We start from the raw sequence: 14,110 nt of genomic DNA on the forward strand, positions 1-14,110 counted from the left end.
CAAAATACTAAATAATAAATATTGAAAGTATTTAAATATTAAAGAAATGTTGCCCTCTCACATATGATCATGGATGTCATACCAGACTTCTCTAATTGTAGTGTAGTGGAAAGTCAGGTCTTTTAACAATTCTGCTTTGTTTCAGGTCCAGCAAAAAAGGCAGTCGGGATACCAGTTTGTATGCAAAACGTTCAACTGTGCCGCTTTCCAGTATGTGCTGCAGCTCCTCAACTTCAGTGATATAATATCAGGGTGAAGTGTGTTGCCACAAAACTTAGACAGTTGAGCAAACAGCCACCTGCTTGTACAAATATTTCTGTGGATAGCTTTCAGAACTTTGCCTCAAAATTAGTATTGCTGTACAACTCTCTCCTCCCTTTCCGCCCTGAGCAGTCTCAAAATAGTGTACAGTAGATAATTGTATCACCTTATTTTCATCTCAGTTAAAATTTGCCACTTGTCTGTTTTGGCACAGTCATCAGGATTTTTTCATTATCCAGTTAAATGTAGGTATCTGCAGGATAATGCTCCTACAGTTTTGGTGATTACAGGAGACCTGGTGTGTTATTCAAAGCAGGAGTGCTTGGTGTCGAGTTTGCTAGATGAAGGAAAGTGCATGTAGCAGATTCAGGGCATGTACAGCAAGATTTTTTTTTGTCCCATAATATGGGACAGACACTAAGGGTGACATTTCTTGTCTGAAGATTTAAAAAAAACACTGAGAGGTAGTTTCTTTTCCTGTCCTCTTTTAAGGACTTTTGGAACATCTGATACAGTTGCTGCTCTCTGATATCATGTACTTTTGGAAGTTTGTAGGAAAAGAACATTTTTATTCTAAATTGCTTTAGCAGTGGATTGTTCCATATGTCACTGTACATAACATTTGCCTTTGGTTCGGTATGACAGACCTAAATACTTAGATACAAATGAAAAAATCTTCCAAGTAACTTTAGAGTGTGGTGCTAAGCCTTTGCAGTAAGATGGGTGGTATTTACTCATGCATTATGACAGCAGGAGGTGTAGTTAGCAGAAGCATAATAGAAACAGAGTGAGAATTTTTATCTGCTTCAAGTGACAATTAAGACAGGCAGAATGAACACCTAAGGGTTGCAAAAACAGGAAAAATCTAAAACTAAAGTTTTGTTATCTATACCAGTCCACCAGTTAGTCCACAATGCCTGGATGTAAAATTAGACTATTCTAATTCACGTCTATATATTTTTCCTGCCAAAAATAGACAGGAGCTGTGGAAGACCTGTCTTTCCTCGAAACTAATTAATGCCTTGAAGGGAATACTCAAACTTTGTTTCCTGACAAAATGGGTAACGTTATACAGAATAAACTAAAATCAGGAAAGTGAGTATTTTTGCAGAATGGAATTGTTTTCCTGTCAACCATAGGAGCTGGTATCTTTCTGCTTTCCTTGCCTCTGGTTCAGGCATGTTGTAGATGAATGGAGTAGGATTCTTCTCCTACCTTGGCTGAAGCCTGTTATTTGACAGAGGGGTTTAGATATGCTCCCTGAGCAGCATTACAGCGATAACAGCACATGAGCATATCGTAATCCTCCATTCTTTCTTCCTGAAGTTCTTTGACCTTAACTGGTCTATATCGAATGATGTATTTTAAAACTTTAAGATGCAGTTTAGCCAAAGTCCTTGACTGAACTGTTTTTTTTTTCTGATAGAGAAAGGAAAGTACTGTCAGTTTTTATAAAAAAATCAATTGTGATTTACTCTAGTCTTTCTTGCTACTATACTTCCATACATTTTCAGATGTAACGTCCATCAATTTGTAAGATTTCTTTCTCTTGGGGAATCAAAATATTCTGTTCACTGGGCTCAGTTTTACTCTTGGTGAAACTATGAACTAACATGCTTTTTCATTCCATATATACGGAAATTTTTAGCTTCAGAGCTGCTTCAGCATGACATTCAGCTCTTGAATTTGTCCAAGATAAAATTTTCTTAATAAAGAAAACTGTCAAACGTTATAAACAAGGACTAGTCCCAGTCCACCAAATCAAATCTGAAAGTGAGAGATCCTTTGCAATTATATAAGCCGAAGGGAGCTCTGTGGCAAATGCAAATTAAACCACACTTTTCTGGGATAGCGTGCAGCTATTCACAGTTGCGTCCCAATTACATTTTATTTGAGGCTTTTCCCCATAGAAAATAGTATTTTTTTTTCCCTTAAAATATCTGCAAGTTATAAAACTTTGTCCATCGTAGTGCTTGAAAGTTTTTAAATGGAAAAATATGTTTGACATCTGAAATCTCTTGAGAAGAAATCAAAGCTTTTACTGAAGATTGTTACTCTGTTTCTGTGTTTGAAAGTTTAGTAATGTTGAAGAGGATAAAGTCAATTTGAGTTTTCCTGGATGTTTTTTTTTTTTCCTTAAGTGAGCAGCACCAGTGCAAAGGCAGTTCTTGTGTCACAAAATTGCTAGGTCTTTTTCTTCTAGGTTTTCAAGCAATGTTTGAGAGGCGGGAATGTAATTAAAATCTTACCCTCCCTTTGGCTGCATTTTTAATTCTGAATTCAAACCCTCACACAGTGTAATAGAGCTTTGCTTTAGGGTGTTTTATACCTCTATCAAAGTGACTAAAGTAATTAGTATTTTATACATTTTGGTAAGTATTTTGTCACTGGAAGCGCCAGTGCAGGTGAATGATAATGGTTTGAAGCTCAGGCAGTGACGGGACCCTAAATGAGAATGTCGCCTGTTAATCAAGAGCCCTTGGAGTCTATGGTATTGAAATGCCCTACAGAGAACATAGAAAAGCCATCCATCACCTTGTGACAGTCCAATCTTTTAGCGCATGAGTAAGATTTTATTCATCCTTTCTAAGGCACTTGGAATAGAAGATGTTTTAACTCATCTCCAAACAGCACTGTGGAAGTTGGAGAGCATAATGTAAGGATTGCTTTCTGGCCAGTGTATATATCTTTATTTATCATCTTTACTGACTTAGATTGCAGTTGAAACTTTGTCCATGTCCTGCCTCTAACATCCCCTCCCCTCCCCTTTTACACACCCAACAGGCTGGATTATTGCCACATTTATTCTTATGTTTGAAGTTGATTTGAATAGTTGACTAACTCTCGATGTTCAATGGAAATAGCAAGTTAGAAGGGAAGAACTGCTGCCTTCCAAAGGGGAGATTTTGTGATTCACATGGAAAAGCAGGGGAACATGGGACTCGGAAGTCCTCTGGAGAATGCTTATAAGAAGGTGAAGTACATTTAGTAAGATGGACTTGGAGTTGTAAACTATTGTTATTATAACAACTTCAAAAATCTCATTTTGAGCTTTATTTTCTTTATTTTTAACTACCCTCCCTCAGCTTTCTTTATGAATTAAAGCAGAAGCAGCATCTGAAGACAGTATCGTAATTTAAACAGAGATGTTTTTGTTGTCAGGCCCTTGGGGTTTTACTTCTGATGTCAGTGGAAGCAGAAACCTGCACCCTGAGCCTTGTCTTTTGTGTTAGGAAGAGTTGGCAACACTGAAACTTACTGACTTCGGTGGATTCTCTCCCAGTTTATGCTGTAAGCCTGACTGAACATAGTGCCCACCGTACGAGCTGGTTGGAATCAGGAGCACCGACTGGCACTGTAGTTCTCTTGGGTTTAGTAAATTGAGTTCTTCAGTACCCTGTGGAACAAAATTTGCTGTGAATATGCAGGATTTTTTTTTCCTTCCTGCTTCCTGGCATTTAACAGTTCCAAGCTGAAATCTTTTTTGTCCTACCCCAAAATAAGCAGATGAAATCTTTTCATCACTTTGAAGGGCGAATGTTCCTAAAACACTACCATGTACCAGAGTGCTGAGAGAGAAAAGGCTGGGGAAATTGTATCAGGCTTCATTTTAGTGTGTGGAAAGGAGGAGGGAAAGATGTTTTTCCCACTGAATCCAAGAATGAGTAAAATGCAACCAGATGGAGAAGACATGTTTATATGTGGCACTGAACAACTCTCTCCATCTCCATCTCCAAACCTTTCTGTCACAGAGATGGAGAGAGTTATCTTGATGTTCGAGTGAGTGTTATTGAGTCTTCAGTGAGTTTCTTTTCAGAAATATACTCTTCTACCAACATAGGTGATGAGAAATTTTTAGCTATCGTTTTAATTCGAGTGTAAGCACGTCCAAGTCTGACACCTTTCTCTGTGAATTGTTCCCAGGGACGTAACGAGCTGCATTTGTGTCTGTCAGAGTGTATGTGCTCATGTTTTAATGGCTCCTGTCATGTCATCATGCAAAGTTAAATGAATTAAATATTCAGAATGTGCAAGAGCCTGTACCAGGCTTGTTACACGGTGAGAGATAACACATTAATCAAACAGCTTAATATATGTTCCCGTATGCACAATATTAGCTGGGATTCTGTTAAATAGCTGACATTCAAAATCTATTCCCAATTTTGAAAAGTCTGCTCGTATCATTGCTGCTGTCATCTAGTGACATCTGTGCTCTGTTCCCACACGGCATTTTCACTCACCATAATTGGCTGCTAGTGAAAATACAGGTATTATCCATCTATTTTTATAAATTACCATTTTCTTCCCTGGCTGCATGCCACAGCTTCATCAGGATGTCACAGAACTTAAAGCTAACGAGCAAGGTGCTGCAAGTTGGATATTGCTGTTTTAAAAGTAACCTATTACAGGAAAAAACAGACAAAAAACAGTGTTGAGGCTGAGTTAAAACAACTGTGTCAATGAGATGAAAATCATCATTGTGGTATTATTGTGAAAATCAGCTGCCGAAAGTAAGTAGAAATAATTGAAGTATCGACCTTCACATATAAAGGTTGGAGAAAAGTGGGTTCCTCAGCAAGCCAAACTGGGTGCTTGCGGCAAAATTATCACCAACTTCGAGGGCTTGATTCAGAACCAGACCCTTCTTATCACTTATTTTTCAGTAGCAACCTACAACCCCCCAGTCATCACAGTAAGACAAAGCCAGAGAACTGGAAATACTGAACACACAGAAAATGGATTTCAAAGCAATACCAAACCAGAAAACTGCACAGATGATCACCTTCATCTACAATTACTCTCCTCATTATAGTGATAAAACTAACTAAAGAATGATTTGTGGAAAACAGATAGAGAAAATCAGCCTACCAAACTGCTTTTGCTCCCTTAAACTAGAAACTCCTTTCCAGTTCTTACAGAATTTATTTATGCATTTAATTTTTGCTTTACCAACATACTGTTCAGTTTACTTTCTATTTTTAGGCTCTGTTTTACCATGCAAAACTGTAACATCTAGGAAGAATGGCCACTGAAGATGATATTGAACCTTAGTAACGTGCAAATCCATTTTCTTTCTAAGGCATGACATGCATGGTATGCACCGATAGGATGCCAGAAATGCACAAATTGAGATTTTCAAAATTTGGCTGCTTCATATTTTTTGTTTTTTACACTTTGTTAAATCCTGTTAGTCTAAAGCAATGAAAAAAAAATTACAAAATAAAATTCAGAAATAAATAGATAGGAAATGACACTGCAGCATAAATCAGTTATCCCAATATACAGTCTTAATATTTTTGGGGGGAAAAAAAAGGTAATGATTCAGACAAGCACTTTCATGAGCTAATTCTGCCCGTTATTCAGTCCCGTCACAGACGCCCTACCAAACCCCGCAGTGCTGATTCTACCTGCAAGTAGCCAAAATAAAGAATTTGACTTCTATGGTCTACAAGTTTTGCTTGTCCTCTCCCTAAATAAAACCAGACAGATGGAGCAAGCTTTGGAAATCATGTGAAAACCAATCCATCTGCGGTAGGGAATTTGGAACAGAATATATTGAAAAAATTAATAGATCCACCAAAACCTGAGATTAAAGCTACTATGTGAATAGGCAGCCTCCCAATGTGAGCTGTCTCCCGGTACAGACAGCATATACAGGGGGGCCCAAACTAGACTCATTCCTGGGGTTTGGCTTTATTCAAAAGAAACCAGTGCTAAGGTAGCAAAGCGTAGCGTGGGTCTCTTCTCCAGGCTTGGCTGCTCCTGTAACAAACCTCTTAGGACTGGAGTATTTGCCACAGGTCTTTGCTCTGTAGACGTTTCGCTGTCTCCCACCCAGCTGGCATGCACTGAAAACTTGATAGATGGCCTTAGGAAAAGAAATGCAAAAAAGGAGAAACACCTCCACTATTGCTCCACTCTGTCCCAGGAGGATCAACATCTATTAATAGTGAAAAAGGCTGCCAACCTGTCACACTGTGGTTGTGGTTAAAATTCAGCTAAAGCACATAAATACAACTTTATGGAAGGAATAAAATTGCGCAAGTGTTCCTATAAGAAGTCTTTGACCTGCTGTCTGCCTTTTAAAACACGCGATTCCGGTCAAAGTTGCTTTATGCCTGGCTAAGGAGGGTACTGCGAGGAGGAGGAGGAAGGCAGAGGGAGGTAACACGGGAAGTGGTGGCTGCATGGACTGCCACGGAGGTTAGCAGCCAGAGGAAGGGTTGATGAGAAAGGATGCCTGACTGACCGTAATTACTCACGGCCTTAGCAGCTGCCTTTACTGCAGTGTTTTTTACTGCTAACTGGAGTAAAACTAGCGTAAGCATGTCCAGCTGTACTGAAATCACACCTGCATTTGGCAGGGCAGATGCACCCTGGAAATGTAAAGATGCTCCCAAGTATTTGTAGTTAAAGCCTTCAACAGCCTGCGGAGGAATACAGGCTGCTTAGTGACTACAGTAGCACACATTCCCTGTAGCTCTAGTTACATATAGCCACTGTTTAAAAGACACGATTTAGTTTTAAAGAGCACACTGGAAGTTTCTTCACTGTCTCTCTCCTTGAAGTGTACATCAAATTCGCTGTAAAGGCAGTTTACATTACAAGATCACTTAAAAAAAGAAGCTTTAAAGAAGCTGTGAGGAGTTTCAGCCCGCAGTTGCACTTTCTTTTCAGCCTCACTGCAAAGCGTTTGGGATTATGCTAGGGCAGTGGGGTCAGGGGAGCTGGCTAAGTGGCTGGCTGGGTCGTGGAAATGTGCTGGAGAGCGGTTCTGAATTCAGCAGGAAGGGGAAGTTACCCCACACGTGACTCTGGGTTACAGCACACATTGAGCAGTACACGTTCCCTGGTGACATGCACTTCCTCACTGTGCTGATGAAACCACAATCTCTTAAAAGGACTACAAAGGGGAGCTGAATTCATTCCTGTTTTTTGTCCCAGCGCATGACAGTGAAGAATGAACTATCATCGTACAAACTAAATGACCAGGCGAACAAGCACAGCTGAGAGAGTTTAAATTCAATGTTAAAAGATAAAGACCACATTTACTTTACAGTAATTGTTCACCGAGAAATCTTCTTTCAGGCTCTAAAGAATGTTTTGTATTTATCAGTGCATTATTCACTTGCAAGAAGGATGGGTCTTGCAGTATACAGATAGATCCGTACTGGTTAAAATTAATTTGGCATTTCCCCCCTAAAAAGCTTTTTTTTTTAAAAAAAGCAACTAACCTGAAGCATTAAATCACGTTTCTTACGCTTTAAATCCCATTATTTTAAAACATAGGTTGGACAACCATTTGTAGGCTGTTCAGGCACTTCCAGTTTGCGTCTGAAAAACTGCCGAGGCTATCAGCTGAGAATCTGCAGGCTGCACTGACAGCATTTCAAAGCCCCGTACTTGCAGGAGTTCACTCCTCTGTGCAGCAGTCTGTTATTCTGGAAGCAGTGCTCCTGCCGAACCCTTCAATGTTTTTCTAGAAAGAAAAGCACATTAGCTGAGTATCTCTCGTCCTTAGTGCTACCGCTGTAAATCAGAGCTTTCATACAAGCCGTGCTGACTGAGCGAACTGGCATGCCTCTGCAGCATGGCTTTTATCTCAGTTCCCTGCATGTAACTGGGATCACAGTACTCAATCTTATTTGCTTCTCAGTCTGCCACCGGGCTCCCCAATTTGCCATCAATTGCATACAACAGTGGTATGCCTACACCTGCCCTCTCTGCCTTGGAGAGGCCACCACCACTCAAAGTATCCAGGGGAGATCCCGTAGCTGCTGCTTTCTGTGTGCCCCCATGGGACCGGAGGATGACTTGGGTATTTGTGGGGCCCACGAAAGCAGCAGCTGCTGCTCCGGAGCCCGCTGCCTCTGCTACCGTGCACAAACAAAATCCAGAACTTGTGGCCAGCACCGTGAGTTACCCCGACTCTAATACCTGAAATCCTTAGGGGCTAGTCCGGAAGAGAAACTACGTGTAGAATTTACATTCATGAATTGTCCTGCCAGGAGCAGTTCCTTACTTTCCTTCCCAGCAAGCCAGCAAGCTTAGCGCTCAATCCACAGAGAAAAGCCCACTGAGGACAGCGAGTGTAATATGTAAATGTGTACCCAGCTGCAGAAATTAAGGCCTGTGTGTATAAGGAAGCTTCTTGCCCTTTGCTGTTTATTCATTTCTAGTTGCTCTGTCCCCAAATACTAGATACTGTTAGGAGAAATTGTTCAAATGCTGCTCAAAGCCTGTTCATAAACAGAATATGTAGAAGATTATTGAAGGGGTGAAAGCGATGAAGTAATGTATCAGAAACCGTAGGATTGGTGTAAGACTGACTAAATGGTACCAAATTAAAGGAGAGAACACTTTGAAGAGTAACTGTGAGTACCGACTCCTCCAGTTACAGAATTGACACTGATAATGAACAGTATCAGAGATAATTTATTCATCAAAAATAATCTCGTATCTCAAGCCTCGTCTTTCTCAAGATTAATTGTAGGGTAATGTCAGCTGCTGAAATCCAAAGTGCTGGGAGCATGCATGTGCAAGAATGTAGTTTGAAACCAAGCAATTCATTGTATAAAGTCATTCTGTTCAGGGTCGCTTAAGACAGTATTTTCTCTGCTTGCTGTCACGTAATGCACATGTTTCTAAACATCCATCTGCATTTCTTTTGTTTCTGTGACAGCCATTGCCTTTTGATACTGTCTGTAGCAAGGGAAGAGTCTTGTTTAAGCTACAGACTTCAGTGTTGCTTTCACTGATGTTATTGCGACAGTATCCCCTGTAGTATGGGTTTACAGAGGACTGACCATGGTTTTGAAAACAGATCATCCCTATTCATAGATTTTACTTTAATAAGGCATTAGAAATGTGGCTATTTTACTTAAAAACTTCTTTACTTTGAATGTTTACGACCTCTCTTTGCTACGTTAAAAACAGGCAATGTAGAATTAACTGGTAGTTCCCCAAAGTAGAGCTCAGCTTGCAGGGTTCCTAATCCTGTAATTACTTGTGCATGTAGTTGCAAACACAAACACTTCCCTTGTAATCACGTGGAGAAGATATGCTGGCTCAAGGCCTTTGCTATATAGTCTCGAATTCTAGGGGTACTCCTGTAATTCAGTAATAATAATGATCCTTTTTTTCCTCCTACTTGAAAGAGTATATATATCAACACAGAAGGTTTTACAATGCAGATTTTCACAGGAAAACATTTTTTGTTATAAGTATTACCCATCTGAAGGTAAAGTGGAGAAGCATTTTAACCATCTGTTCAGTAAATACTGATCTAGCTTTTAGCAAAGCTTTTTGTTCCTCAAGACAAAAGAATTGAAGTATGAAGTCCTGTTGATTGAACTACTGTTGCCTCCATGGCAAAGTTCTCCTTGGCTCCAGCATAGATCAGGATTTCACTAGGCACACTGGTGTATGTACAGAGGGGTAGTTCTGGTTAGCGTGGAGACTTAGAGGGCACGAAAACAAAGCAAACAAACAAAAACACACATTGAGTCAGCCATGCAGAACTATCAGAAATTGGTTGGACCACCACACGACTTTCTGAGCTTTCCAATCACACACACACACATTCTCCCACTGTTTTTCCTGCTAAACAAATAAACCATAAAGAAAAGCCTAGAAAACACCAACCAGTACCCATGTAGATTTCGTGAGGTTTGTCTATAAAAAAATGATATACATAATAAAATCTTTTTTCCCCTCAATCCTCACTCAAGCATGACTGAAGTCAAGGATGGAGAATAAACTAATTCTTCAGTTATTCTGCAGAGCCTTGAAAAGAAACAACTTTTTATAAACCTTATTCTCTTTATTACTGTTAACGTTTTATTACTGAACACTCTGAAACAAACCCAGTGCACACTTCTGCTGTTTCTGGTTTCATATGCTGTCTTGCACTTAATAGAGAGGGCTTTCATTAATTCTGAAATGAAACTGATGCTGTTTTTATTCAGTAAGCTTTAGCCACTCTTTTCCCCTCCTCCGCTTTGTGTGTCAGCTGTAAATTGCTTGACAAATACTCTGTTTCATGCTTCCCTGCTGCTGGCATCTTTAAAGATTCAAAAGAGACAGAAAAGCTAAACAGGCAACAGGTAGGTAATAAAGCAAATGGCTCGGTCTCTGGTTAAAGTTGCTCAGAGTAACAAGCAGTAAGACTGAATTCTTTCTTCAGAGTGCAGGTGGAGAGGCCATGAATGAAAATAAATTTCTGAACACAGACTCCAGCACAGGATCAGTGGAAACAGCCGTCAAGCCATTACCATTTAAAGATCCAAAATTCATCGTAAGTATATTATTTTAACAATTTGAAATTCCAAACTCTTCAAATAAAACCCTAGCTAGATTTCTATTTAACCATATTGCTAATGTAAATATTAAGAAAGTCAGGTTAACAGCCAAATAAAAGATCGGCAGTTCTGAAGAAATTGACCTCAAGTCCATGCCACGCTATGGTCTGATGTGCACATTATATTATAACACGAAAATGGCACTCATCCAGAGGGAGAACCATTATATTAAATTGTGGAACAGAGCCAGAGAACCTGGTAGATCAAGGTATGTGCAGAAGTTTTATGGTGCAGTACCTGACAAACTAACAGAGCTAGAAAGGCACTATTTATACCCCTGTAAATGTAGGAATCCCATCTCCCAGTTCCTAGCCAAGGGAGGTTGCAAAATAGTTGAACTAAAAGTCAGCCACACAGTCATTAGCAGCTGGCATTTTGCTCTTCTCCCAGTCCCTGAAACGACAGCAGACCTGCGGTGTCTGCGCTTGCAGTAATTGCTAGATTCAGAAGCAAACACTCTGTGCTCCCCAGAAGCTTCGCCTTCCGGCATTCAGAAGTCATGAAAACCCTGACAACTGATGAAATACAGGCAGCTAAAACAATGTGAGATTTAAATTGGGGGAGAAGTTGAAGGAAGACTAGAGCTAGTGGTGCTATCACTGCTGGGTTTGTTTTTAATATCTCGCTCTGCCAGGGCCAACTCATTGGCACACTGTACAAATGCTTTCTAGGCAAGCAAACTTCTCAGACTGCTGGTCCTAAGCCAGTACTTAGAAAGTAGGATTTTATCCCAGATTTAATTTTGTATGAATAAGAGACAATATCCCGCAGCATAAAACCTGAGTAACCAGGCATCGCACTGCTCACTAAGCAAGGGTTTGGCAGGGGGGGGTAAAATTCATCTCTGACTTTCAAGTTGCTCTATGTCTGCTTTGCACAAGAGGACAAGAGGAGCATTCAAAGAAACAACTGCATACTTGGCTTGCTCTAACTCTCCAGTGAGCACCAGCATCTTTGAGAAACAGGGCTTACTGGAAAATCTCCACTTGTGCCCAGGGGCACTCCGTGTAGCTTCCTTATAGGATTTAAATAGCCATAAGGCCTGCTATCCGTCTTTTCTTAGAGGGACATCACCATTTCCAAAGAGGCAATACTAATGTCTGCATGCTTGAGATGATAACGAATGTACAAGGCCCTTGACAACTGCTGCAGAAATAACAGGCAGTTATAGTAACATTAAATTATCCTCCCCAATACAGTAGCTAATTTGAGAAGAAATGTATTGATATTTTACTAGCTTTTTGTCTGTATGAACTGGTAGCAGTAACTTGGATGACTTTCTGCATCCTTCCAGCCCAATGTGCCTTAAATGGAAGAAAGTAAGTCAAGTAACATGCATCTCTTAATGTGCTTCCTTCTTACTGGCCTCACCCATACCCCTAACAGACACAGATACCTTCTGTAGATCACTCTGCAAACACTGACTTGTAGTTAACTGTACGGAGGACAGTGCCTCCTTTTTTTCTCATTAAGGCAAAGAGAATCAAACCAGTAGCAAAACTGTGTGTCTGATCCATGTCCTGCTGAGGTCAGGTGGACGCTTCCTCTCAGCTTCACTGGGCTTCAGATCAGGCCCTAAAGACCAGCTTTCGAAAAAACAGATGACTGAAAAAAAATCGTTATTCAGTGATTTGGGGAAAAATTCATGCAATGAATTTGAATTATGAACATGATAGTACATCTGTTTCCATCTCATGTTCCAGCAGTCTCTATTTGCAATGATCTATAGATTACTAAGATGTTGCTCTCAGAGCAAACATTTGCATGTACTTTCTGTATCGGATGTGCATTGCCAAAAACTGATAACATCATAAGCTTATGAGCATCTTTTCTGAATATATCTTACATCTATGGAAAAAAAGCTTTCTCGTTGAATCCCTTCTGCTATCATTCTCAGCAATACAGCAGCCTAATTTATAAACGAATCACAGCAGAAGTGTGTTAGCAGAACTTTGCTGGGTTTTGATGAGACTGATGTGTCAGGTAGTAATTACTAACAGAGATAACAACTCCCCAATTCCAAGAACAGTTTCTGTTCTGAAGTGAAGCTGTAAATCTGTGTCCTTTGATCATTTAGAAGTAGTACAGTATATTGTGCATCTTCTGTCTCTGGAGGGACATAAATAAATTACCCTGTAGCAATCCCATTTGATAAGTGAAACTACCATTATAGTACCTGTAGCAAGCCTTCTGTTAGCGTAGCTTTCAAAATGTAAAATTGTCTTGGCAGCCAACATTCTATTTATTACTCCTTTTCTATTCTTCTGTCTTCCGTCATTTGAAAGAAAAATAAAATTTCCAGAAAGCTTCTCATAGTATTCATTACATTTTGCAAGATCAGTTGTGTTTTCCACAGTCACAGATAACTCACAAGAGCTAGAGCTGCACCTGTAGTATGCCATAAAAAGGAGAGAGAAAATTGAGCCGTGTAATCACAATTTTAGACACAACTCCGTAGTAATAAGTTCTAATATGATGGGAAGGACGTTCAGAATCCTGTAATCTCAGGCTAAACCTAACCACATAGGTTTTCTATTTCCATGTAAAAAGCAGATTTTCATTTCCTTCAGTTAATCCTAAACATAGTAGCTTTGACACAGTCCAAAACGCTTTGTTTTTCTTGCGACCAAGATTAAGTGTTCAGTATATTAGCCTGCTGATGAAATAAGTGAGGATAAGGAACAGTTCATGACAAGAGGAGATGTATCAGAAAGACTATAAAGTAAAAGTGTCATGCTCTGAAATAGTATTCTTTATTTATTTTTTCTCTGAACACCATATTTTTAATTCTAGCACTCCGGCATTGGTGGAGCAGCAGCTGGCAAGAAGAACAGAACTTGGAAGAACCTAAAACAAATTCTTGCTTCTGAAAGGGCATTGCCGTGGCAACTAAATGATCCTAGCTGTAAGCTGCTTAGATGCTTTGCATGTATTTATAAATAATAAAATCCATACAAATAACTTTCTTTAAAACAAACCTAAATTATTGCATCAGTGCATGCAATATCCTGTTTGAACAGGGTCCAGTGGGACATTCAGGACACCCAACCACACTCACCAGTGCCAAGCAGAAAGTAGGGGGACACATAATTTGGAGTGCCATGAAAAAGTTTGGATACATCTGGGGAGGGAGTTCTATGAAGGAATTGTATTTACCGGAACCAAGTCAGAAACTCCTTATTCCTGTCAGGTTTTTGTCACCTCTTCACTGCTAAGGAGCCACCTCCTCTGCATACAGCCCATTTGTCTCCTGAAGGTGTGGTGGCTGCTGCTTCATTAGCTGTATGGGAGCTGTTTTCAAGTGAGATTCTGCTAGCCACATCCCTGCAGTAGCGGAGACCTCAGCCCAAGCTTCCTATCCAGCTCCTTATCCCAGATTCTTGGGAGACTTAAGTCCTACATCCCTTACTTAGTTCAGCACAGCTGAAACTACACTATTAGTGCTCCAGATTACAGCGAGCTTGCATATGTCGACAGGACTGAGCTAC

General features: G+C 40.0%; 1 protein-coding gene across 1 annotated transcript in view; it reads left to right on the plus strand.

Annotated features, from left to right (window-relative positions):
* The window catches only part of INO80C (INO80 complex subunit C), a 31,222-nt gene that overhangs the window by 10,378 nt on the left and 6,734 nt on the right, over positions 1 to 14,110 (plus strand). The window contains exons 2-3 of the mRNA XM_035550550.2: positions 10,448 to 10,558; positions 13,416 to 13,527. Of these exons, the coding sequence (XP_035406443.1) occupies positions 10,448 to 10,558; positions 13,416 to 13,527 (223 nt within the window). The remainder of the gene's footprint in view (positions 1 to 10,447; positions 10,559 to 13,415; positions 13,528 to 14,110) is intronic.

This window comes from Cygnus atratus, chromosome 2 (genome assembly GCF_013377495.2).
Source record: "Cygnus atratus isolate AKBS03 ecotype Queensland, Australia chromosome 2, CAtr_DNAZoo_HiC_assembly, whole genome shotgun sequence".
NCBI classification, from domain to species: domain Eukaryota; kingdom Metazoa; phylum Chordata; class Aves; order Anseriformes; family Anatidae; genus Cygnus; species Cygnus atratus.